This window comes from Poecilia reticulata, linkage group LG9, assembly GCF_000633615.1.
Source record: "Poecilia reticulata strain Guanapo linkage group LG9, Guppy_female_1.0+MT, whole genome shotgun sequence".
In the NCBI taxonomy this organism is placed as follows: Eukaryota; Metazoa; Chordata; class Actinopteri; order Cyprinodontiformes; family Poeciliidae; genus Poecilia; species Poecilia reticulata.
Genome location: NC_024339.1, coordinates 19,543,751 through 19,571,642, shown reverse-complemented (window position 1 = coordinate 19,571,642; position 27,892 = coordinate 19,543,751). Strand labels below are relative to the sequence as shown.

Genomic DNA, 27,892 nt, shown 5'->3' with positions numbered 1-27,892 from the left:
TTATTATGGGCTTGTGCCCGTGCGTTGCAAAATATAAGAAGGTGAAAGGGTTATATGTTTTCAGGAAAACAAACAGATTTATCAAAGCCGCTGAACAAATTCTTTTATTCAGGTACATCACCGATACAGGTTTTTCTATCGACGATGCTGGCGTTTAAAATTCAGGGTGACCGACTGTTTTAAAGAAAGACCCATGCTTTCTTTTACTTAGTTAAAAGTTTTTTTAGTCCCAAGTTTTTTTAACGTGCTCAAAATGTTCCTGCTTTCTTTCTCCTGATCTGCACAGTCAGTTTACGTGAGCTGATTGAAGCAGTAGTTTATTTTTCCTTTTGCAGTTTTATTCACGTGTTGGTGCAGATATCTCATATTACTCAACATTTCTGTGTTTTTAAACTCTCACTTTAGAACAATATTATTTTTTGAGTAAACAACAAAGTTAAACACCCAAAGGTTATTGGCTTCCTTGTCAGTGAGAGTACATTTAGATTCAAATTTGACATTTTTCTATTGCAGTATTTCCGCACAATATTTTGCCTATGTTTGCTCGACACAAAGCAGAACATCACAGGGTAAACAGAGTGGGTTCAACCCACGTAGTTTAAGTAAAGCTCAGTAAATTTACTATACAAAATTCGTCAGTAATTCATGTTCCTTTTCCTCTTATTTAAACCTTGTGCTGCATTTATGTCGTCCACTCTTAGCATCAGCTTATGTCAGGTTTATTCATGCTTTTTTAACATTAAGCACCTTAAACGTCTTTGACAACAAGTCTCTGAGCATTCTGCAGATGGAGCATCCATAACCAAGTGTGTACTAGCGTTCCCTTGGAGGCTGAGAGCTCTCCTACTGCTCCGAAACTTGATTGTATCTACACATGTGGTGCAGCTTATCTTAGTGTGTGTTCAAATGCATGCATAGTCTGTAGCTGTTCCACCTGTCTTCACATCAATTCAATTCACCTCTTTGTCTGTTTGTACTCCCACTTTATTCCCACAAGTTCAGATTTTGTCTCTTCCTCCTTTATTGTCTTCTCTCCTGTTGAAAGAGTGAAATGAACAGCACCTCCTTTTCCTAGCACACACTGAGGGTTGGATCACTTATGTGCCCAACATGGCAGTGGAATTTTTAAACTTGCCAGTGGTTAAAAATGGCAAAGATCCTCCCTTTGTCTGTCCTTAAATTTTTCTAGCCTTGTAATTCACACAAACTTCCCATATGCTGCCACAACTTTAGCAGTGATATCAGAAACAATTTAGAGATTTTATCAAATGTATCATCAGGACTTGAAACTCTCTATCTCCCATAAAATTTCCACTCCCCCATATGATTTTTCCTCTGACAGATCTCCTTGGGTTAGATCTTCAAACCTGTAATTGTGAAATTTAAAAAGGCTTTTTTACATGCTAAATTATTCATTGCTCCAACATCATATAAAACCTTCTCTGCCTTGGGCTAATTGCAGAAAGAAGAGTTAGACTGATGTGATTTCCACACAAGGGAACAGAAAAAAAAGTTTCCTTCTTATTAGAAGCCGTATCAAAACATTTCAGTAAAACTGAGCATCTTCACTTGATGGTGTGCCAACTGAAAAATTTAATAGCTATAAAGGCTAGACCAGATTAGCTTTACAGTTTCAGAAAAGTCCAGCATGAATCATAACACACTGGCTAGTAATCCAACATAAAATATTTAACTGGACTTGTACAGCTACATTCACATGTGGTCATATATAGTGTGTGTGTTTTTTTGCCTACATATAGTAGAATATATCAACAATTTTGCATCTCCAATGCATTTTTGCACTGCAGGCTTGCATGGCCCTATTGTACTCAGGCCCAAGTTGTGTTTGCTCTGACCAAAGTGTCGCCTCAAAAGTGGGCGGTCACATTCCTGCTGAAGCTGCCTAGGCCATCTCTCCCGATTACAGAAATTTACCTCAGCTCAAGCTTTAATTAAATCAATCAAAAAAAATTCTCAAGTTCATTTTATTATCATGAAGATTTGCTGAACCACTGATACGAACCTCCTCATTCAGGTATTCTTTCAGACTGCTGATCACTTTGATAAACGTTCCCTGATTTCAAAACTTTTACTGAAGATGCCCTTGTAATTCCAGTCTCTAGTGGGACAGCAGAGTGTGTATTCAGCCTCCAGATCAACATCAAAGATACATTTGGTTAAGCACAAGCAGGTGCACATAATTTATGTGCCACCATTTAATTTCATTGTTTGTATGTAGTCACTGGAGCCACAGTCAGTGTTTTTTTTTTGTTTTTTTTTGTCACTGTGGAGTAGAAAGCTACAAGTATTCATCTTCTTGATGTGTGATGGAACGATGTAGAATCTCTATTCATCTTCCTGAATATTAATTCAACCGCATACAAATTAAATGCAATTATATATGATTTTATTTACAAACACAATCACAGACATTGAAAAAAGTCTAGCACAACGTCTGATCGAGAGATCTGGAAGATAACTTATCTTTGTGACCTCACTTTGATGTTTWAAAAAAAAAAGTCTGGGATTTGAACTTTGTGACAGTGCATTATCCTGCTGAGGGTAGCCCTGATAAGATGGAGACACTATGGTCATAAAAGGATGAACATGGTCAGCAATAGCACTCTGATAGGAGTGTTTATAAATTGCTTTCTTGTTGCTAAGGGGCCCAGAGAAAAGTTACCCTACAACATTACATTACTGTTGATACACAGCCTTATGGATGCATAACATTGCGTTATGTCAAGTTGTAACTATGTTATTTGTGATATGCTGTTAATGGTAACAAACAACAGTTTTATCTAATAAAGTGTTAATGTGTTAAAAAAACCTCGTCTTTTTTGGGTATTTATATTACCAGATTTGATGAAAACAAACTCAAGGTAAACGCTGTGAATGTGTGTTTTTCTCAAAATTGTGCTCTTGGTTTTGACACATAAAGTTGCTAAAATGAAAATAAAAGACAACATAAGAAGAAAATACTTTATGATTTTAATTACATTTTTGAGTAGATTTCTGTATTTAGCTATCCAGAAGGTCTTTGTATTGGTTATTAGTGTGTCACTTCATTAATAAAAAATTGAGTCTTAAAGTCAGTAGGGCAGTCAGAGCAACAAGGCAAGGAGGTAGATAATGAGATCAAATCTTTGAGCCTTACTTAGTATTCTGGCATCTGTATCTGCAAGTTTTCAGTTTAGAATATTTTAGCTCGGCACTCATGCAATAGATAACCACAGTTAATGAGATGCAATATAAACTGGATTTGGTTTAAATTATCCAATAAATAAAATTATGATTAAATGCTCTCAAGAGAAATTGTCTATGCAGTTCTAAGGGATAAATGAGATGAGATTCAGAATTAGTTCCTTTTTTATTGCAAAACTGATTGTCGTTTTATGAATTTTGAGATAATATGCACAATGAGTCTTCTAATTGCAGTTCAGCTATAGTTGATTTAGTTTTCTGTCTTTCTTGTAGTTTTTCTCTAATATGACCAATAAATTTTGGCACAATTACTGTTAATACTACTACTAGTAATAATAGTAGCATCACTGTAAAACATGACATGAGGCCCGTTGTCTTGGGCTCGACTTTATTGCTTTTTGATTTGGGTCTATTTTCTAAAATATTTTCTAAACAATAATTGCTTTTCAGACACCTCAACAAATTGGCCTAATGTTTCAAAGAAAGCAATGATGGGAGACAATAATGGCCAAGTATGGTGCAAAGGCAACTGTAAATGTGGTGAGGTGTACACTCTAGCTTTGCTGTTTCACAAGAACTTGTCATAAGAGTTGCAGTGATAGATGCTGAATGTCTGTCATAAAGATATTTGTTTCCTATCTTTCTTCCCAATGTGATTTGCAACGTGTTGGTAGAGTAATAAGAAAGAACCGCTGCATTTCTAACGGTGTGGTTCTCATAAAAGTTAGGAAAATGACAGATTTCTGCTAAAACGGTGCGATGCAATTCATCTCTGTAGCCTTTCAACTGGGTACTGATTGCAATTATTAAGAGGTCTCAACTTCTATACGAAAGCACATCTTTTCACCGAAGTGGACGCACTTCAGTGATTCTGATCTGATTTATCCCTTCAGAGGCCATTCCAATCACATTAGAAATAAATTCACATGCCCCACTTTTCTTCCACAGCCTTCTATATTCAATTCAGCCTTGAAAAATTGGTTAGAATGCCACCTGATGGGAGATTTAATTCTCTGCGTGGCGCTTCTTTCGACACTGGAGTAAACTTTGTCATTTTTACTGTTGAGTTTGTTGATCGGATTCCTGCATGAAATGATTTTTGAAGCCTGCTGCTTGGTACAGTATCAGCACTCGAGCCAAATGACTACAAGGTTAGGCTATGGATAATTTTTCTGACAGTTCCACAAAAAGTTTGGTACACTCACATAAGGTGCAGACGGATGCTCGATGTGTGGATTTAACCAGACAGCTCATTTAGTTTAGCCTCCATTCCTATTTGGGTGAGATTAATTTTAGAGGCTGACTAATGTGGTAATTGTCGCAGCATGCAGCTGCTTTTCCTGTCCAATCTAAACCTCATGCTAGTCATTTTGGTGCTGCCTCTGTCTAAGCAAGCAGTGGAGAAAAAAAAAAAAAATTTCTATTATCTATAAATAACGTTATCTTCTGTGTAAAGGCAGGGAAGCGGGGGGCCATTCTGATTCAACACCAGTGGGTTTTGTTTTTGTTAATTGTTTTCCTATTTGCGCTTGGAAAACGTATGCTATTGGTTTTATCATTGCAGAGGCACTTAGCAGAGCTTTTAGTTTGTTAGCTTTTGAGGTAAACACAGACCTCATCATTAGTTGGGCATATAAAATGGGGGAAGTCAGGAAACAAAATCATCCTAACTTTTCTCCTTACTTATTGCAGACTTTATGTGTGTTGCCATCTAAATTCATTCACAGTTTCTACCACATTTGTTGCCATCAGGTTTGTGTTGAAAGTACTTATTGGCAAAGTTATAAGGCAGGAGAACAACTTCTGAAAACTTCTTGAGAGTCAAACGTTGCCCAGTGTTTCCTACTCCTCTGTAAGAAAAGGAAGTCATTAGTGGTCTGGGGCAATCAGTCCCCAAAGGTCTGTGTAGCACCAAAAAGAGAATCTAAATTTCACAAAGATGGTTAATGGAACAACAACAAAATTGTCTGACCACTTTCAGGTGTTTGGACTTCTGATTTTCTGACCAGCTTTATACTATAAATGGTCAGAATTGCAGCATTCATTAAGAAAGTTGTGCCTGCAGCCCTCTCTTTGGTCATTCTGTTATTCTGATAAATGAATCAATTAGCTTTTTCCAGTCCAGCACACATTTTGGCTTTTTCTGGGGTCTGGCCAGCTATTTCATTTTTTTTTTTTCTTTTGATGAGATTTTCTGTACTTGATGTTACGATTCCTGATTTTTATGTGTTTGATATGATGATTACCGATTAGCGCTGATCTGTAAACAACAGCACAAAGAAAGTAAACACAAATTGTATCAATTAAACAACAGAAAAGCCCTGGGCAATAGAACACAGGCTCAGCTCAAAGAAACACCAGAGAGAGCAGGCTTTAGGCAAGCTATGCCCTGGAGCATCAGTCCTCCCCTATGACCTAAAGTGCAGCAAACTTAATCAATTTTATTGAACCTAAAAAATCACTGTTGCTGGTATTTTTCATTGCAATTAGTAAACAACAGAGAAAAACACAAAGGAGACAAAATTTTGAGTGGAAAAGAAAACATATGACAGTAGAACAATTAGGAATTAATACATTTTTACCCCACCACATAATTTTGCTTGGGCAAAAGAAAAATTTGTTCTAGGGTACCAAAGGTGGTGTCATTTTCATTGGAATTTTTTATTTTTATATTTTTAACCATATGATTTCTGAGGGCCTCTGTAATCATGCACAGGTAGCATTTTTTTTTCTTCACTGAATTTTGATGTACCTCAAGGAAATGTTCCAGGGTAGGTATCTGGTTTTGCATTAGCAAGGTCATTTAAACGGATGGGGAAGTAGATATATGCTTCCCTGCGGTCTCTCTGACTCTCTGTGTGTCCTTTAGCAAGACAGCTCCCCATAGTTTCAGATCATCATACCCAGCCGCAGGCCCTCTCTGTCCTCTCCTTCGCTCCATCACTACCCCCACCTCTACTTTTTTTCCCAAGTTTCCCTCTTCATTTTCCTCCTGTTATCTTGCCCCTCTTCCCTTCTTTTCTAACGATGCCCTTGACGAGGTAATGACTGCCTGTCAATTTGTTCTGTCCATCTTTTCACTCATTACTTCTCGCTTGTCTCTTTCTTGCTCACTTTGTTATTCTTTGCCGACAGTTTAAATGCCTTTCAATTTTAAGAAACAAATTGAGTATTTTTAACAAAAATTGCTTGGTCTAACTTCTTACTTTTGACCTTCATGGGAGCCTTGTTCTCCCGTTTGCCGTCATCAAAACATGAATCGGTGGTAGTTGCAAAACATTGGACAAAAATAGTGGTCATTTTCAGAATATGCATACTATATTACACAATATGGGGAAGCATAAACAGAATTTTTGTTTTTGGTACATATATGTGTGTGTGTGTGTGKTATTATTCTATATTGTATGTCCCCTGTCTTTGTTGTGTCTATTTCCTTATAGTAATGTTTCATGACAACTGAAGGTCATATTAAATCGCTGTGTGCTTGTGATGGTGCCCCTTATACACATGAATCTAATCACTGAGCTGCAACAAGAGGAGATCGCTATTCCAAAACAGGCATAAAATGACAACTTTATTACATGCACACAAGCAAGCAATCCTACCTTCAAACAAACTCAAAAATACAAATAAAACTCATGAAAACATAAAACCAACTCCTTCTGCCATTGTTATGTTTGAATATGGCACCCAGGAATAAATCTCGGCTACCTTTGGGTTTATGTCTAAAACAGTGTCTTTTCTTGTGCTCAGGATCTCAACAGAGAGGAAACCCTCCTGCAGCAGCTGAGAGAAAAAGATGAGCTGATTCTCAGACTCCAGAGTGAACTGGTAAGATTGACTTACAGGATAAACATAATTAGCTTGACTGTAAAACCAGGCATTTGTCCTGGTAATACAGGAATCCATGGGGTCTTAAAAGTCAGAAGTCTCATATTTAATCACCTCAATTTTGGGGGCTTTGAAAGTCTTAAATTTGCGTAGATATGGTGGACCTAATATGACACAGGACATGTAATGGTGCGTTCACACCAAACACATTTTGACCATCAGGCGCATCTGGTTTACATTCAAACTCTATGTGGAGGCGCGTCGAGGGCCGTTGTGGTGCTCTTTGAGCATCTAGCGCATCGCCATTTGAACCGTTTGGAGCGTTTGACACGTCCAGCGCATCAAATACTTCACATAGACTTTGAATATAAAACAGACTCGCCGGACACTCAAATCGTGTTTGGTGTGAATGCACCATTAGAATGTTTAGTTCCTATGGTAACCATGACATCATCAGTGATGACATCACTCTTTGATGCATCAAAGGAATCTCTCTCTTGAGTGTAGCACACAGACTGTTTTTTCAGACCTGTTTCTTATAAGTTAACTTGTAGGTTCCTGTAACTTTTAAGTTATGAATCTTCTACAGGAGAATTACAATTATTTGAAGGCACAGAATCAGCCCAGTAGGTTCACATTCTCAGGTGAGAGACTCACCTGGTGAAAGGGACATTTTTCGGTACTGGAATTGCACCAAGGATAAATTACTTTAATCAAAGCATGTCATGAATATATGTGCATATATTCCATCTTAAGTACATAGCATAATAGCTTTTTGGTGCTTTTTACACCACTAGATGATATAACATAAACAGCACTATTCAGAGATCCAATGAGTATATTGCAGAGGCCCTAATGCCAACATCTCCAGAAAACATATTAAAGATTGTAGCATGTGTTACACACATCAGGGCTGGTGTTGGTGTAACAGATGCTGATTTTCCTGTAAAAAGTCTAGAAGAGGTAGGAGTGATGAGGCAGAAACAAATCTGTGCTTCACTAATCCTCCTGGAATCTGTTCTGGTTAAATAGTTAACATTTCCAAACAGCACCATATCTGATATTTCTTCAAAATAATCATTGTGTCCACTAGGGCTGTATAAATAAATCGATTCGGCGATATATATCGATATTATCCGCCCTCGGAAAGTATCGATTTGTCATCCGCGAGTATCGATCCCTTAAACCAGTGGTTCCCAAACTTTTTCTCCTGCACCCCCCCAGTGGTTTCCAAACATTTTCTGCTTTGATTTGCTGATAAAATTAACAGAGGACACAGATATGGTAAGTGTGGAAGCGTCTACTGTATCAAATGGACATAGGAATAACAGAGTTTGCCATTCTAAGGTAAAAACCCAGTGTATACAGCGTTCTTTTTTTCTTCTTCATCCAGACGGCTTCCCGCGCCCCCCTGCAATGGCACGGCACCCCCCCTTCCTTTAGGGGGCGCGCCCCACAGTTTGGGAACCTCTGCCTAAAACCATAGGGGTTTTAGGCATAGGGGTGTTACGCCGTAACAGCCTTGCTGTTACGGCGTAACAGCAAGGCTCCGCCTCCCTTAATCCCACCTTCAACTTGAGCTTAAAGTGCACATTATAAACTACACACCAGCTTTTTAAATTGTGTTAATAGGCCAAGTATAACCGGAGTTATGCTAAAATTAGTAAACCATATTTTTCCGAATGTCAGAGAAATGTCAAAAGCGCCGCCATTCCCCGGCTTTTCCGATTATGTGAAAGGGAATGAACTTCCAAACGTACAAAACGAAACGGAACATTAGATTGCTGTGTTTCTTCAATAAATAACGATGGGCTGTATTTTGTTGCTGAGAAACGAAGTAAAGTTGCGCAAGTAACCGTGAAAGAAAAGCGGAACGGAGAAGCGGAAAGGAGTAGCGGCGCGAACGGAGCAGCTGCAAAAGCAGTGAGATCGCAAAATTAATGCAAATTTCGACTGGTAGCATTCACTTCATAATTAGTTTTTAGCTTAGCGGTTTCTGTTCTGTATATAAAGGATTACCTGAAGAATGAACATGGGTTGATAACATCTGAAGCGGGCGCGCAGCGGCGCTGTGTTTTGAGCAGGAAGACAAAGAGGAAAAAACCCCAGCCGGAATCCGCGGCGCAGTGAGGATTTCCATGGTAACAATGCCTGATCTATCATTTCTATTAGCAACAGACAAAGAGTATCAGAGACTGAGAGAACTATGAGATCCTGGCAGTCTGAGAGGCAGCTACTCAGAGATTCAAGCAGGGGAATAGCGGCGCTGCGTAGCTGCAGGGAGTCGATCACTACGCGGTGAGGTGGAGCCACTACTTTAGCAGCTAGTAGTAAACAGCTTACAGCCACGGCTAACTCCGGGAGCCACGGTAGAAAAGCCCTTTTCCCCATAGTCCAAAAGACTGCATTTGTGGCAGCATTTTTACTCCAAAATGCAGCCACAGTGTCCAAAAGAAAAAACATAAGTGCAATCATTTGCATATTGAGAGTCTACAGAGGCTGATAATCTCCCCACTCTGCTCCTGGATTACCGTTTAAACTTTTGAGTTTTATGTCAAATCCACATGAATTAAATGACAGAAACTAATTCTCTCACTGCATCTTTGATTCATTTTGTCCAGCTGCAGACTGTTAGACTGTCCAATCAGAGTCAGGTATTGTGTAGTTGGTGCTTTTAATCAGTTTTCAGTTAACTAAATTCAAGTCTATGGAACACAAAATGTCACTAAAATCACTCTGTCCTTCTAAAATCTTTCAGAAAATCGTAAAATGCACAGAATCGTAGCGAATTGTATCGCTCAACAAATATTGTGATACATATCGTATCGTGAGCAGAGTATCGTGTATCATATTGTGAAATTATTGTATAACTACAGCCCAAGTGTCCACGATATTTTCTTTGTCATTCTAGACAATATACTGTAATAAACAGTTTTAGATCCTTTACTACAAAGGTACAGCTTATGTCACACACTTAAGTCTCAGAATAACCCCCATCTGCTACTGCATAAAAAATATACAATATATATATATATTTTTTTTCTGTATAGCAACATTTTCACAGAAAGACACAATATAGCTAAACAGATTCGACTCATGTAAAGAAAAAACAATCTTTTCCAATCGTTTCAATAATATTTTCCAACAACTTCCAGAACCATTTTATTTCAAAGCTGATATCTGTACATATAAAAAGATTACAATTCAGCTCCTGTACAGTAGGTTTATACCTCAGCTAACTAGAACCGCCTTCGCTCTTTTTCCTCCCAGTGCCCCTTAGTTCAGTTGCTATGACAACAGTAAATAAAACACAAAAGGAAAAGGACTAGTAACGGAGTGTTGCACCATGTCTGTAGTTCTAAAGAGCAACTCAGAGGGGCAGACAAAAGTCTACGTCTATTTTGAGTGGCACTGTGCTGTGTCAGACTTTTTGTTTTGAGTTGAATTTGACTTGTTTTGTTTTAATTATGTCGCCACAGTTTCTCGAAATGCCAATAAAAGCAATAGCTCCCCTCACGGGACTGAGCCGCACGTTTTGATGTAACTATATATTGTGAAGGGGGCACGAGCCACATTAACAGTACTAGGAAGAGGCAGTTATTTTGAAGTGTAGAACAATAGGTGCCTACTATGCAATACATGGCAGGCAACATGTATTGCATGGTGCCTGCCATAGATTTAGGAGGAATCTATTGTCAGATATTTAGACCTCTCCAGTTACTTATTTAAAAATAAAAAAAACTCTGTTTATAAAACTTTCTTCTTATTATTTGTTTAGACAAATTAAAATCAAAAGTTTCTTGTTTATGTTGCACTTCCAGCTCATTTGTCATGAGAGTGTAAGATTTATAAAGTTTGGTTTGAATTCAGACATTTCAGTCGTTGGCTAAAACCAGTCATCAATCACTGTAATGGAGCTACTCGCATTGGAATTAGCAAACCTTGGAATATAAGAAAGGGGCTTATATGCCAGAGTCAATAAACATAAGTAGACAATGTTTAATCCAACTTGCAAATGTCATTAAGTAAATTAAATATAAGTTGTCAACAAATTAAATAAGTTATCTTACTTAAATTAAAGTTGTTTTGTTTTTTTCTGGAATTGTTGAATTTAAGTCAAAATGTTCTTAAATAAGGTATTCGGAAATCTTTAGTTTACTGAAACTTGCAGAAATACTGTTAGAGATGTAAAGCAAAACATTTTAAGTCTTTAAGGTGCTGAAAAGAAGACTTACCTGGTACAAAAATATGGATGGTCCTGCTTTTGCTGCCAAAGTAGCCCTGACCAGTCAAGGCATGGATTCCACTAGATCCCCTGAAAATTGACTGTGACATCTGGTCAATAGAAATGATCAGCCTGTTAGTTGTGAGGTGGGGTCCTCATGTTACTCCAGCAAATCCACCAGATCCCTAATCTACCACAAGAGAACATACCACAGCACAACTTTACCGTGTTTCTTTCTTTTTTTTTTTCTTTTTTTTTTTTTTACTATTTTATCTTAATGGCAGTTTTATCTTGTAAAATGCTTTGATCAACTTTATTAAAAATGACTTTGACAATTGGTTTGAGGTTCCTGAGTAGAACATTGCCCAAAGCCTCAAATGTAAAAACTGTTCTTTCTTCAAACAAAACAACTTTGAGGAAATCTACTACAATCAAGAGTTAGAGTTGTTCACCTCAACATTCAGTTGTTACGATGTCAACACTGATCTTTATATTAGAAAATGTAAGTTTAGGAAGTAATTATTAATTAAGTAGTTAATAAATTAACTTACCAAACTTCTATTTTGTAATGCATGCCAAACATTTTTACCTGACAGGGTTTGGTGAAGTCAAAGCAGGTGCATTGATGGCTGGAAGATGATAACCAGACTTGTTGCACGGTTCTGGGAAATTTGAAGTGATTTTGTGCCCTGACATTTTTCTGTGCAATTGTGTTTTTCTTTGTAGCAGATGCTAACCATTTCAAATTTTGAAGTGTGTAAAAACAGGTTCTGACTGTAAAACTGAATAGAAAAGTTCAGCAAACTTAGACGTTTATCTTTCTCAGCAACATGTTTATCCTTGCCATAGAAGACAGTGGCTGGGGGAAAGAAATCCACCATTAAAGATGAGGGAAAAGAAATGCAACGATGGTGCTGTAGAATTTTCACAATATAAGTATCAGCTGAAAAAAAAAATTATTTCTCTGTCTTTGTATATATAAGCTGTTCTCTCATGCGTGCACAGTTGAACAGCAGAATTGTTGTACTCAGACTGAAATTTCTCCCATAAGAAGATAAAGAGCCAAGGATGGAAAGCAATCCCTTAATTCCGTCTTGTTCTATCTTTCAATACTCATATAACATAACACATTTAGTGAAAAATATATTGTATTACTGTATTTTTCTAGTGTTTTTGGTACCTTGATTTCTGGAACAGCTACTGAAATGCTCAATACAGCAAAATCTATCATCATTTGTCATCCGCATGTCTGTAATTTGTCACCTGTTCCATCAAAGTAATGGAATGCAGACATTATGCCAAGCCTTTGCAGAATAATGTGTCAGTGTTAAAGCAGTGAGCGATGCCAGTACAACCCACTGACTTGAGTCTCATACAACATCTGTTTGTTTGATCACTTTTTGGCACCCACATCCATTTTTTTTGTTACTATTTCATCTTCCTCTATCACCCCGGTTTATTTCCCCGTCAGCAGCCTCTGTTTTAATCTGTTTTCCATTTTAATTTTGTTTGGTGCAACTGATGTGGACCTAATACTAAAATCAAGCAAATTGGCTATCACTATGACATTTATATTACTCATATAATTTCTCTCTAGAGCAATATAATTAGTGGTGTTGTGTGCTGTAGCGATAGAGCAGACGCCCCTTAGACGGAGGGTATAGTTCTTGACTCAGATGTCCTGGGTTTCTGACCTGCAGGCCATTGCTTCATGTCTTTTCCCTACTCCCCATTTTATGTAAGATTTATGTCAAAAAAATGCCACCAGAGCTACAAAAGACTTTACAATAACTTTATATCTCCTGCTGACCCTAATAACTTAAGAACCAGTTTTGTATTCAGTGCTTGTTGTTGTATTTGTTGTGTTCAAATTTACAAAAAACATTGTCTTTAGACTTGTGTCGCTATTTTAAAACCACCTTTTAATAAAAATGAATTCAATTTTCCATCAGATTAAGTCTGCTCATTTATCCTAACACATGGCCCCCCTGCCTACCATGCCCCCTCCCCGTCTGTAACGGCAAATTAATCCTGAACAAATTAGAGTTAAACCATCTGGAAAAAATGTTTTTAGCTTACAAGTACATGTATATTCCTCAAATGGGTTTAGTCTGAGTCCCCTACAGCTAATGTGCGGTACAATGAAATACTCAGCCTTCCTCCAGAGAGTTTTTCTGACGCCATGAGTGTGAGTGAAAGGAAAATTTTGTTGCTGTTTTCTAAACTGGCTTTGTGCGGCCATCTGGGGAAACCTTCCTTTTACTATATGATTGCAAAAATTCATCAAAAGTTTTCTCCTCTTTTCTTCTCCTTGTTTTAATATTTGTGTTTTTTTTTTATCATTTGCTTGCAAAAGTGTAGGACATGTGGTCACTTATGTATGCTAAAATCCCTTGAGAATCTGTGCATTTGTGTCTATAGCTGTGAGAATATAGTAATTCAAGCTCATATCTGTTTGAAACTCTTAATAAATTCAAGCATAATCTTGCAATTTTCCTAGAAATTCTGGGTCCTTAAAATATGAAGGAATGATAAATATCTTAAAATCTTTGCATATTCTGTATTTGTAAATGCATTATCACTTTCTGGATTGTTTCCCTACTGTAACCACATCTTGTTTCTATCTGTATGTGATAACCAGGTCTTCTTCAGATTTGTGAAACTTCACTGTTGTGTTTGCATTATATGCTTGGACTCTGGTTGGATAGTGTAGTGGTTCTGCTTTACACTGCTTTAAATAAAAAATTACTTCAAAGCAAAGTTAAAGTGTAGCATCAGATGTAAAGGGCAGGCTACAGACAGTTCTCTTATTCTGTAAATTGGCCAGTGAAACCCTATTTTATTATCTCAGAAAAACTCTGATTCACTTTTCATAAGTTTTCTGTTGGTACTTTGAATGCACCATTAAGCTTTAGAAAGCCCATTTTGCTTTTCATGTAGTCAGACACGATTAATGGAAACTGCTGTTTTTAACTGGATTTGTGCAGAATTTGAAGAGGACTATAAATGCAAGTCCAGAGCTGGAATATAAACGCTTTTCTTTTATTCCCCTTACGATAAACCTTGTTTTAATTTGGTTGATTAATTTTTATCGAGGTTAATCAATTTCTCCATATGTCATATTCACTGCAACTTTCAACCCGTTCTGTTCTCCAACCCATGAGCGGCTCAGGGAGAAAATGTCAGAATGATTAGTGACAACATCGTAAAGTGCTCCCAGTGGAAATGGTGCAGGGTTCCTCTTAGGGCTTGCAACCTTCGTTTTAAAAATAATCACGTAGAGGTAAGAGAGGAGTTGGCTGGTTCTTGGGTCCAGATAAAATTGCTGTATTTTGTCGAAAAGTGCCAGTGGTTCTCTGACTACAACCATCTATAAATCTGCCAGATAAAACCCATTAATTATCTCCTTGAAGGATCTTTTTGCCATGTTGGCCAGCTTTACCTTTCCATTTTTATTAATTCCTCCCCACTTAAGCAGTGCCGCCTTATGCCACTGCAATTTGGCCCATTTTTTATGACATTTATGATTTCCAGACAAAATGCTTGATGTTGTTTTGGGTTGCTTTTCATGTTCCTTATGACAATTTGCAAAGCATGGATACATGCTGTGATGCATTGCTATTAAAAAGTATTTGCCCGCTTGCAGATTTTTTCAGATTTTTTTTTCACACTTAAATGTTCCACATTATCGAGGCAAAGCAAGTTTATTGTATAACACATTTCAGCAAAAAGGGAATTCAAAGTGCTTTACACGATGACAACATAAAACATTACATTGCAGTGGCATAGTAAAGGAAAGAAATGAAAAGTTGGAATGCAGACTAGAATTTATGTCATTCCAGTTACAAATATAGAACAACTCTAAACAGATGGATGTTTAACGTTGATTTAAAAGAATTCAGTATTTCAGCATTTTTGCAGTTTTCTGGAAGTTTGTTCCGTAAAAGAGGAACATAAAAACTGAACTCTGATTCTCCATGTTTGAAGGTTGATGCAACAACAGATCCGTGATGTTTTGTGATACAAAACTAGCAAAAGTATTTTCTTTATTCTCTGAGCCACAGGAACCCAGTGTAAGGACTTTAGAAAGGTGGCGACGTGCTCCGTTTTCTTAGTTTTAGTCAGATCTCGATCAGCAACGTTCTGGATCACCTGACTTGTGAAGACGCTTTTGCAGTAATCAAGCTAATAAAACTACATCTAAACAGATTCACAAGATCTTGCTAGTCCTTTGATCTCAATTTTCCAAACTAAAGAATTTCAAGAACAGATTCTAAGGAGTAGCCAGTTGACCAAAAATAATAAAAAAGTTAATTGATAGCTCCATGAGGAGGTGACAAAGGAACCCAGAGCAACATCTTAAAGCTCTGCCGGCCTAACCTACCTCCGTTAACATTCGTATTAATGATTGAACAATATGAAAGAGCTCCAAGAGGAAAAACACTAAAATGAACACAACAGAATGATCACATATGACAAAAACAGTTTTGCTATAAATTGAGGACAAAGAAATGGAGGAGAATTTTTTTTTCTCCTCAAATGCTGGTATAAAAGTAATGCAGCATTTCACAAAAACATGATCACACCTGCAGAAAGTTTTTGGTGGTAGTGTTATGGTCTGGGCCTCTGAGGGTACTTTACTTTTTCAGGATTTAGATAAATTATCATTATTATATAAATCATGAACTCTGCTCTTTATCAGAAAATTCTGAAGGAGAGTGTTTGATCCTCAATTTGTGACCCTAAGCGCAAGTGCACTTGGGCTATGCAGCAGCACAATGATCCACAGTACACCAGCAGGTCATACTCATAGAGGCAAAAAACAAACAAAAAAAAAAATGAAATGCTGTTGCATGACATTAAATAGTTCATTCAGACTTGAAAACCCTCTAATGTGCCTGAATTAAATAAATTACTCCAAGAAGAGTGGGCCAAAGACCTCCACAGTGATGTAGAAGACTGATTGCCATTTATTGCAAACGGTTTGCTGGCAGTCGGTGCCTTCAATTTTGGTAAAACCAGTTGGAGGAAATAATTTGTTAACATACGACCAGAATGATTAGGTTTTTCCTTCAACAATTACAGTCATCATTAAAAATTACTTTCTGTATTTACTCAAATTATGTTTAGTATTATGGTAATTGCTTGAAATATTACGACTCTGACAAAATGCAAAAAAACAGTAGAAATCTGTGAAGGGGGCAATACTTTCTTCAGAGTGCTGTGAGTGGAGGCAGTCAACAGGTCTGCAGGGGGAGCAGCACCTCTCATTTGTTTGTATTTGATGTTTGTGGGTGGTTTGTGGACATGACTGATGCATGTGTGTTTGCTTTGTATGCAGGAGAGCACCAGAGCAGCCCTGAAGATGAAAGACTGCCAAATGACTGATCGCACAACGCAGACAGAACACACAGGGGCAGAGGTAAGATGCTCACAGACAGCACACTGAGTGGCCCTGTCAGACTGAAACACCAACACGGCATTACACACTTCATTTTCTGACACTTTCCTAGCCACGAAGCAAAGCACAGTTTTAATACACATTTCCTTTTTGTTATGCTATGGCCCAGCTCATATCGACTTCTCTTAATTTTTTTCTGTTGCAGTCTAAGTTTTGCTCCAACTCCATTTTCTCTCTCCCAACATGTTTTGCTCTGTATTATAGTCCGCTACCTGCTCCTCCCATTCTGCCTTCAAAGTCCCGCAGTGCTCAGAAAGAGTGCTGCTTCCTGCCTGCCTGCTCAWTGCCCTCAGCTGACATGGCCTGTTTGGCTTCTCTAAAGGCTGACAGTATGGGAGCGCAGGAGACTTAATGGATGACTGTCTAAAAATGGCTGCCTGTAACGGAAACCGGAGCAGAGTTTTTGGGGTCTGTCTCCTCTTCTCCCTTTTCTTCCTTTTAAAACACCTTTTCTTCATCTTCCCTGCTCCAAAGGTTCTTTTATACCTTTAATCCTGGTGTGTATAAAGTTGGCAAGAAACATTGTGAAACGGAAAAAGCGTTGCCATTGTGTGAGCGAGTGGGTGCACAATACCCACACAACACGCTGACTTATCCACACAGATGCAAACGCACACAAAGGCGGTGTTTGAGTAAAATCATGCAGCGTTGAGAGCAAAATGAAAAGCATTATTTGGATGAGACAGAAATAGATTAGCATGACCAAAATAGAGGAAGAAAAAGAAAACGTTTTTTGAGAGTGCATTTTTTATTATTACATTATTACCTTGTATGTTTCTTCATTTTATTATTTGTGTGAAGACCAACGGTGTACAAGTTCTGCATTTGTGCACGTAGGAACCTCAAGTATAATTTATGTGAAGAATATTTAAAAACCATGTGTGCACAGTTTGTTAAAACCGTAAAACTTAATGCATTTTGCTGGAACAATTTTAAGGGTTGTCACAAATATCTTAACTGAAAAATGTGCCATAAATTGTTATTCAGTTCCCTGTACCATAAATAAACTCTTGTGCAACTAAATACTTTCAGAAGTTGCCTAATTAGTAATTGGAGTCCACCTGTGTGTAATTTATCCAGCTGTTCTTTGAGGGTCTCAGAGGTTTGCTAGAGATTTGTTAAGAAATAGCATCATGAGGCCAAAGAACACAGCAGATGGGTGAGGTATAAAGTTACAAAGCTGTTTAACCTTACGGTAATCTTAAGAGATGGGGTCCGTTGACCACGCAAATTTTTTACCCTGTGCACATCCCAACGGGGTCACACTGATCCTGCGTGTGTTTTTATGGGGTTTTTTTGCGCAGATTTAATGCAATGGTCTTGGCGCGACTCTCAGGAAGAGCTCAGCAGATGATATGATTGGACAACAGGGGAAGCAATGAGGGTGTCCTGTCAGCGTTTCAGCTTGACTGGCAGGCAAATCCCCAAAAACTTGTAGCTGTACCAATAGTAGAAAATCTTAATTCAGAGGAGTTAAAAAGAGATATACACCAGACTTTACAGATTTTAATTTCTACATAAACTCTTACTAGAATTTTGAAGAGAAAAACATTACAAAACACAGTTTTTAATGTTCCAAGGCAATGTATGTTAAAAAAAATGAAAATACACACATTTTATGATATTATGACAGTCAGACGGATCAGCTGAAACATTTAAAGCCAAGGTTTTGCCACTGCATCTCCTTTTGAAGCTGAGGCTCAAATCCAGGCGTCTGATTCATACAATAATAATGAGGCCTGTTTTGAATGTTGAAGTCTGAAAGATCAGTTTAATATGTTCTGTTTATGTGTTTATTTTAAATGCTGGTGGTGACAGGACAAGATCTGATAGAAATATTTCACAAAGGAGCTGGCTTGTGGGGATGTTAGCTGCACAAATAACATTATAGCCTACAGATAAAACATACTCAACATCCAGAGATGGGAAGGGAAATGTTTTCTGCCGCATGTTGAATGCGTAGTAAATAAATGTATGTGATATTAGTTAGAAGAAAAAAAATACCTACGGTAGATTAAATGGATAGTCTTAACATAAAAAAAGATTTGAGAAACCTTACATTTCTGTTTTGGTGAAAAGTAAAATTCCTCAGTTCAACAAAATGTTGACTAAGTCTACAGGTTAGCTATGCACAACGAGGCACAGAGTGAATCTTGACTCCATAATTGCTGTGCAGCACATGATTGCTAGTGACACTCCCCCTCTCTGTGATTCACAATAAGTCGTCAAAGCAGGTGCAAACAAGACAACTTCTTACCGAATTCAGGTACAGCTCTGAATCCTGTAATTTTGCCACACTTGTCATCAGTCATCGTACCAGTTTGTTTTTGTACATCTCTCCCTTTCTGCATTTTATTTTATTTTATTTTTATTTTTTTTGCATTAGAATACACCACAATGTATGAATTGTATGACTGCATTGTACTCCAAGTGCCGGGACTGACTAATGCATTTCTTAGGTAGCCTGAATAGGACCACAGGCTATTGTGTGCTCGTTGGTACTTAAGGCTGAAGAAAGCATAAGTGTGGGAGTCTTGTGTGAGCTCCAACATCTGAACATTTGTTTGTGTGTCGTTCTGTTTGTTGCTGTTTGTATTTGTTGTTCTGAAGCAGCCATTAGTCCTGGTGTGAACAGCAAAGTTGATAAAAGGCTGTTTTGTCAAAGCAACTTAAGTGTAAAATATTTACATTTATTACCCAGACAGTACAATTTGTTCATTGTTATGTCTTCTGGCCTCATTAATATTATGAGCCATTAGAACACTATAAATCAGGTTTACCTACCTCATCACGTACTGCCTGTCCATATATTTAGTTTTCCTTTGGACTGGAAGCCCAGGGGAAAAAGTTAGCTGCTGAAAGGTTATAGTTTGTGAAGTTGTTTAATGCTCTTATATCTGATATTTTCTTTCTTTCCTTTTTACATTCTAATTAATTTAAATAAATGTAATTAAAGTTAATTTCTGACAATTAACTTGATTTGCCTCACCAGGAGCGTCACAAAGTGAAAAATATGCTCTATTTCTATTCCACCACCAATTCAATGCATTTAAAAGAAATTAAGCTCAAAAGATCCAATCAGCGGTATCCCCTCTCTGTGGTGAAGTGGTTTGATTAATTGGTGAGTAATGATTTGAATGCAAGAAGTGTGGCTAAGTGTCTCATCTGCTCTGCAGGTAGAAAACTGTAATATTAGCATACAAGGTATACTTCATTCATGCAGTCAGTAAGTCACATGCAGTTTTTGCTTCGTAAACCCTGGAAAACGTTTCAAAAGTTTACATATGCTATGTTGGATGAAATGTTTAAGGTTTCTTTTGTGTTTTCCTTTTTATATTTTTTTTCTGGAATTTGTCTCCACTGAACTTGAATTTTTATGAATTGACCTATGAGAAGCTTGCATGCCATGACATCATTCTCTGAGGAGAATGCTCCAGTAAGCATAGTTTCTAATATAAACTTCTGAACTTGAAGACGGTCATAATTTCTGAAAACCATTATCTCTCTCATTATTCAGCCATTTAAAAAATGCAAATAGTTTTGCTATTATGTATTTATATAATGTATTAAAACATCTGGTCTTGTCTGTATCTGTATTGAAGACGCTCATCAATGAGTTTTGAATTTGAAAATTGGACAAAGTAGTTATTTCTTGCTGGTTTTGTAAAACTACGTTTACAATGCTATGTCCTTGGTTTTAAATGGCTTTGCTGCCTATCATAAGACTTTGATGGAGCTATAGAGACCTCCATATGTAGGCCCCTCTGGAAGATGAGCTCTTAATTAGAGGAGCAGCTGCTTGCCCGCTAGCAAGCTATGCTAACAGCACAGGTGACTTAACTCAGCAGTAGCTTCCAGCATGTGTGGCCTGATTTTAGCCTCCCACCCCTCCCCATGTGTGTATGAAGGAGATAAAGGCCAAATGCGTTTTCGACTAGGTTCAAGACTTTGTGGGAGACGTTGCAGCATGTAGCAGGGCTATATAGGTTAGCTACCCCAGTGCATCAAGGACAGTCGGTGAGCAACCAGAAAAGTGTGTCTACAAGTGGGGCAGCTATTTCTACTGCTTCTATCACTTCTCAGGGTCGAGCAGTTCCCTCTCTCTTTCTCCCTCCTACTTGTTCTCCTTCTTTTCTAGAACGTCCTCTCACCTTTTCTCACATTGTTCTTGTTCTCTCTTCTTCTGGCTTCAGTTTGACAATTCCTGAAAGTGAACAACCTAGTCTGCAAAAGTTTTCTTCTCTCCCTTGTTTTCTTTGAACATTGTGTCCTGAGGATTTGCACCAACTTTTGCTAGGTACATTTTCAATGTTCAGGACATTAACAGGTGGCAGGCCGGATATGTTTTAGTCATTGAAAGGAAGGCCACAAAATGTAGAACAGATAGGTAGAGTGAATGTTGTAAGTTCTGAAAAAATTGATTATCCTTTGAAATACATTTTTGGATAAACTATTTTTTGCATCCAGAGAAATAAAAAATAAAAAATTAGTAAAAAGGACTGAACTTTTATATATTGGTTTTCCAATCATTTTGACCACTCAGAGCACTAGAGTCACACTCACACATTCGCACAGACATTCATACACAGATATGCACATCGGTAGGCAAGTTGGGGTTAAGTGCCTTGCCCTGGGGCACATCAACATGTTGGCAGGACGAGGCTGAAATCGAACCTGCATCCTTCTGGTCAACCACTCTGCCCACAGTCGCCCTATAAAATCTACATCACATTTCAATATCTTTTTTATATATATGTATATATAATTTTTTAGTTTCTATACATCATAGAAGTCATAGTTAATATGCATTTCTTTACTGATATTATGTCAGTTTTTTTATTGTTTTATTGTATACACAGTAAACTAAAAACCATTGCAAGAACTGCAGTAGAGAATATGTCAAAATTCTCCAAACAGACTAAAGCGTACGGTGAACTTAATATGGCCTTTTCTCAGATTTTGAATGCACATATTCCACTGTTCAATTTTTAAGTACTTTTTGCACAACTTCCTGTTCTTTTACAAGGAGCTAACATCAAAATTCATCGTGGTGATTGATCCACGAATCAACCTGTGCATTTCCTGCTTCAATCAAAATTGGTATTTAAAAAGCTCTCCTCATTATCCTCACATTTTTACATTGTGAGAGTAAGACGACATCTAATAGCTGACCAACAATACCTTGCCATGGCAAAGCTTCAGACGGGTTGTTCTAAGATGGAAGTGGCCACTGAGCTTAGAGTGTCACCAGCAGGTTGCTACAGAGAGACTGGAAGAGTGACAGAAGATAGAAATGTACATCCTTTGGCTATCTCACCCAATGATAAGTGATTCAATGAGAATAGTGTCCTGCGGCACCAGATGAAAAATGCCATTCACCTTATGGCTTACTTAAGGGAGGTGAGATCAACCCAGGCACTGGTGCCATCGTCTTGCATGGGCCAGAGAGCATAAATGTTGGACAAGGGACCATTTGGTCTCAGTGCTGTTCTCTTGTGAAAATCAACTTATGGTGAACAAATTTTGGCTGCCAATGAAGTTGGAGATCTTAAGGAGAGTGTTATGCATTAGCCACTGCCGTCACCTCATGAGCCTGTGGTGGTGGTGTTACAGTAGGTGCTTTTACACTGGCAAGTCGTACTCTAACTGGTTAATATGTGGTTTAGTTCTACCCCAGTTGTGAGCATCTCCAATCTACAGTCTGTTCCTCACTTTTGTGGGCAAGCCATGAATGTGCAGCAGCTGTGGTCAGCTCTCTGCTGATGACACCCAGCGATGAAGAACCTTCAGGTTGTGATTCTGATATTTCATTTGGTCTCATAGAAATTCAGTACTTTCCAAACATGATGATAAACGGTCAGCTCAGCTGATAATTTTGCATATAAAGATGGAAAGACATAATCAATCGGATCACTTCTGTTCAGTGCAGCTAGTACTACCCATAAAGTAGGTAGGAAAGTAGGAACACAATTTTTTTTCATTGAGGTTCTGATATGGTGGGTGCCTAAACCAGGTGGTGAGAAAATTGGTAGATTAGAATGAATAAGTGAAGAATAAAAGGGCTAATGTTCATACGTGTAATATGCTAAACAAAAATAACTTGAGCTTGTCTAAAAGTGTAGCAGAGTGCCTTTGGAGGAGAGGAGGGAGATAAAAATTTATTCTGACTATGGGACCTTCAGGTCCCCAGGTGTTTCACGTCACTTCAGTCGGCCAGCTGTTAAACAGAGATGACTAAATTGCCGGCTCAACTATGAGGACATTCAGGGGTAATAATATTTGATTTAGTTTTTATTATGAAGAAAGGGGTTTTAAAATTGCATAGATAAAATACCTGCTGTGCAACCTAAAAAATTCTCACCAAGGGACGTATGTTCAGTTACACAATACATTGTAATCTTTGTGAGGGTCACAAAGCGAAGCATTTTTAACAGAGCAGTCACTTTATAGAAAAATGAACACATCTTTATACCTCTTATTGTGAGACGGTTCGCATGTAACCAGCTCTCTTTTTCCCTTCAGAAGTGACGAGACAGAATTTGTTTGAGTCCAGGCATGGAGTGCTTTGTGAAAGAGGTTAAACTTTCCATGTGTCAAAATGTTGCACCTAGACAAAAAAAAAAAAAACTAATCAAGAAAGACCAACTCCACATCAAATTGACTAGTCAGAGCTTTAACAGATACTATTTTTTTTAACCGTTATGGTCCATCTTTCTGTGATTGGACATTACAGTGGTGAGGTGAAAGGGAAACTGAGTATAAAAGGAGAGGATTTAGAGATAAAAGAAAGAAGCTTTTTTTATGTCCCTTAGACCCTCTTTTGAATTGAAGGTATGGTGGTTGTTTGGATTTTTAGTTTTTCTTTTAAGGGGGGATTGAATCGATTGAGATTGTGTTCTTTCAGCAAGCTAATTTCATGGGCATTCCTAAAAGCATCGTTTTAGGGGAGAATCAAAAGCTCTCGGTGGTGAGCTCAGTCTTGTTCCATTTTTCCCACTCTTTCTCTCTCTCCGTCTCTCACCATCTTCCTCTGATGGTTTCTATACTCAGTAGATTTGAGCAACTTTTCTTTGTGGCCTTCCACTTCTGCCTCTTTTCCTTGCTTTGTACCCTCCTCTTTTGTCATCCCTTTTCTCCCCATGAAAAGAATAAAGGGAGCAGAGGGATAGTCAGTTATTGTCTCCTTGTGGGCTGTGATAGAGAACTGAATAGAGAAACATTTGGGTTTATCATGCAGATTTATCCCTCTTTGTTTCTCACTGTTTTTAAAAGTTGATGCAGATTTAAAGGGAATAGTTATGCAAGAAAAGAAAAAAAAATCCTTTATACTTCATGTATCATCTACTATGTATAGATAAAAATGGACGGCCTTTGGTTTTTGTCTGTGTAATAATCATTAGTAATTACTATAGCATATGTGGCAACTTGTCCATTCTGAGTAATCATCTTTACATGTAGGATGTTTATTGGAGAAATTAACTACACTGTAAATGAAGCATGAACAGATTTATTTATGCAAGCTTACTCGGTTTTCCTTGTTCAAAATAACAGATTTATCAGTTTCCATGGTTTCTGGCATTCACAGCTCGCATTTAGATATGTATCCCCATGACCCTGAAGCGTGAGGTTGCGATTGAAATTTCTAACCAAGGGCCAAGTTTCCTCTCGTTCTTTCTTATTTTTGTTTGGGGAAAAAAAACTTTCAAAATGTCTGTGAAGGCAAATAAATGGAGAAAAGCGGGGGAGTTTTGCATCCGACTTCAGTTGGGTAAAAAAAAAAATACTCAGACCATTAAACACTGATTCTTATACTTTACTCTTTTCCAGTAAGCATTTCTGCTTTTTCTATCATATGATATTCATCTCTTGAGTGAACTGCTCCAGAGAGCAGTTTAACTCAACAGATGTTGAATATTGGAGTAAGTTTGCTTTTTGGCTGCATTATTAAGAGATCGCCTCTGTTACCATCTTCCACAAAAGCTGCCCCACTATAAACAACCTTCAATGGAGATATTTTCTGGATCATCCAGTAAGAAAGATCATACAATTGTGAAGTGTCCAAAAGATAAAAAATGCAGCATTTATTTCTCTAATTACTAAGCATAGGCCTGCAGGAAGTTCTTTCTGTATGACACCCTTAAGTCTCATGATAACAAAAATGTGTCCCATCTAACCCCCCAAAAGAAACGCATCAACTATATATATATATATATATATATTTTTTTTTTTTTTACTTGAGAAAAAAATATGAATTCACCATTGTAGAAAGTGACATCAATAAAATTCAGTTACTGTTGCTTTGATTTTAGCATTTAGACTTAGACAAAAATATTAAATAAATCTGTTACTGCTTTTAAGTAAACCTGGTAATTGGGCAGAATTTTACGTCGTGACCTCTAGTAAGACCTCTATCTGCCCGACTGATATTTAATCAGTCAGCCTAAATGCAGGCTCCAGTCGGAAGCTTTGCAGACAAAATGCTCCTGGCTTCCCCACTGTCGTTCTGAAACATCATACAGACAGATGGCACTCACCCAGTTTTCATGGCAGATTGTTTCTCTAAACGCCTGAAATATTTCACTCATAAATCATGGGGAAGTTTTACAGCTATCTTTCAGCCAGCCAACAGGGAGTCCACAGCAACAAGTGGGGGATGGGCACTGCTAGGATACTCTATGCTTCAGTCACTCCAGCATCTATTCTTACATGCTGTTTAAAGGATGGCTACCTCTTGATACCAGCAAACAAAACCTTGGCTATTATTCACCTTTAATATTTTCCACTGGCTCCATCAGATCAATTATTTTGGTTGGTTAAATATAGAAGGAGAAGCAGTTTCATTTCTACTGAAAAGGGGAATAGGGAACTCACAGCTGTATTAATGTGCTACTTTAAGCCTTACACAGTAGAAACCTTGCTGCACGTAGTTGCATTATATTCTTGATAACACGGCTAATAATTATTTAGAATTTTTTTTTGAATGTTAATATTATTCCTTTAATCATCATAAACTCCTTTAAACACATACATGGCTGCAGTCAGTTGGGGTTATATATAGCACAACCACATGTCTTCTTTCATCTTTGTAAAAATTACAGTAACTGTGCCCTCAGGAAAAAAAGTACATCCATAGGTTATTTTTCTTTGCCTTTGTTCCGGGGATGTTTTGTCCATTATTATCGATCCATTATGTCTGGGGGGGAAAGAAGCCTTTGGTCTTGCATGCATTTACTTATGTCTACTCATTACTCCTGTGTAAAGTGTTGACACAGATCATGTTCAGCTACCCCCACCCGCTTCTTAATGAACGCTTCATGCATCTCCCTGGGGCTCACAACCCGGAATCAATATGTACAATGAGATATGATTCTGCGTCACCAGTGCTTTCCACATCTGTTCCACTTTCAGGAGAGGGATGGACGGGTCCGGTGATGAGTATGACTATGTAGGTCTTCCATTCCTATTCCTGTAAACTAGATCATTTTGTACAGCCTGGTCCTTACTGAGTAATAGCGCTGCCTGGATAGAATTAAAAGGAAGGCTGAGAGAAGCAGGAACTGGAGAGAGGCAGTTTGCTGCCCTAGATGGAACATTTTACGTTATTCTTCTCATATCACGTACAACCTTTTGTCTTTTCACTTTTACCCTTCATTGAATACATGTATTTTTGTCTTTACTGGTATTAACTTCTTCTGCTTTTTGGTTTTCTTGCTTTCATGATACAATATTCATTCCCTGGCAATGATCTGTTTTGCTTTCTACATATTGCCTTTTCTTCTCTCTTGATGTGTCCCATACCATCCTTTTCTCCCATCTCATTTTAATATTTTCTTAGCACTGCCATTGTTTTATTGCTTTAGGACTCTATCTTCGTCTTCCCAAACATGTTTTCCATGAGTCTTGCTCACTCTTACTTTTTTCCATCATCTCTTTTGCACTTTTTATAACTATTCCTTCATATCACTCCACTCTATATTGTGATTGTCAAAGTCAGACTTTCACCTGTGTGCCTCTCTGCTCACCGTACCTCCCTCTCAGCTGTTTTATTACTGTTACTCTTTCACCCCACCTTTGCCTTTCTGGTCATTGCTCATCTTGTCTTACTATTTCTCACTGACTTTTGTTAACCCTGTGGACTTCTTCTGGTATTTGTTTTTAAATATTGCAAACTAAGGCAGGTGAGTATAAATTAAACACCATCTAAAGGTAAAAGGGAACAGTAATGGTTAGTGTCTAGCTATAAAAATAATAGCTGAAAATACTGTCTCATTGCAATAATGCATGGAACTAAAATGAACAATCCTAGTATTTAACATCAGTTATAACAAGACTAACATGTTACAAGAGCAATTAAGGCCTGATTTGCAGTCAAACGTATTATTCACACAGGATTACATAACATTGGTTTTAGCACTACAAAGCATCCTCACATTAATGTGGCCCACCTGCATCTCCTTAGCAGATCCTCAGATTATAGCTCAAGGACCTATTATTATGCTCTATTAATATGCAATCAGCAAAATACTGAAAACCTACTCAACTTCTATAAATATATTTCTTTTGCTGTAGCATAATAACCAATGTTTATGTAAATACAAATTTACATAACATTATCCTTTCCTGGTCCCCCAAAACAGGAAGATCTTGTTTCTCTCATTTTGTGAATCATGTTTTCACATTAGTGTTGTAAATTTAAACTAATCTGAAAAGACAAACAGTCATCAAGGACGATAATCATTTTAAGACCATACAGTTTTAGTCAGAGGTTTACATACCGTCATCATTGGGATCATTGTCAATAATTTGATACTTCTAAGGTTTAGTTTTTGCAATAATAAATACAACCTTCTGTGTCATTGAAGTTCAGTTGGTAAATCAAATTTATTTTGAATTTTCTCTAATCCACAAACGTCAAACTAAGACGCACAGGCTCTAATTTTGTATATAACTACCACAAATTGGTGGAAAGTCACAAAGAAAGTTTTTGCATCCATCATTGTCCTCTTCGTGACATAATTGCTAATTAGTTTAAACTGATTCAAATAGCTTCAAACCATAGACTTGGCATTTAAGCATTATCTCTATAGTTACTTAAGCATGTATTATTATCTATGATATTGGGGGTGGGGGGAAATTCATAATTAAATCAGTGCTCTCAATCCCTCTATTTA

At 37.6% G+C, this 27,892-nt stretch overlaps 1 protein-coding gene across 5 annotated transcripts in view; it reads left to right on the top strand.

The window, feature by feature from the left end:
- ccser1 (coiled-coil serine-rich protein 1) overlaps positions 1-27,892 on the top strand; it is a 138,813-nt gene that overhangs the window by 62,595 nt on the left and 48,326 nt on the right. For all 5 annotated transcript variants that reach the window (XM_008418421.2, XM_008418422.2, XM_008418423.2 and 2 more), the window contains exons 9-10: positions 6,958-7,035; positions 16,602-16,682. In XM_008418421.2, the coding sequence (XP_008416643.1) occupies positions 6,958-7,035; positions 16,602-16,682 (159 nt within the window). The remainder of the gene's footprint in view (positions 1-6,957; positions 7,036-16,601; positions 16,683-27,892) is intronic.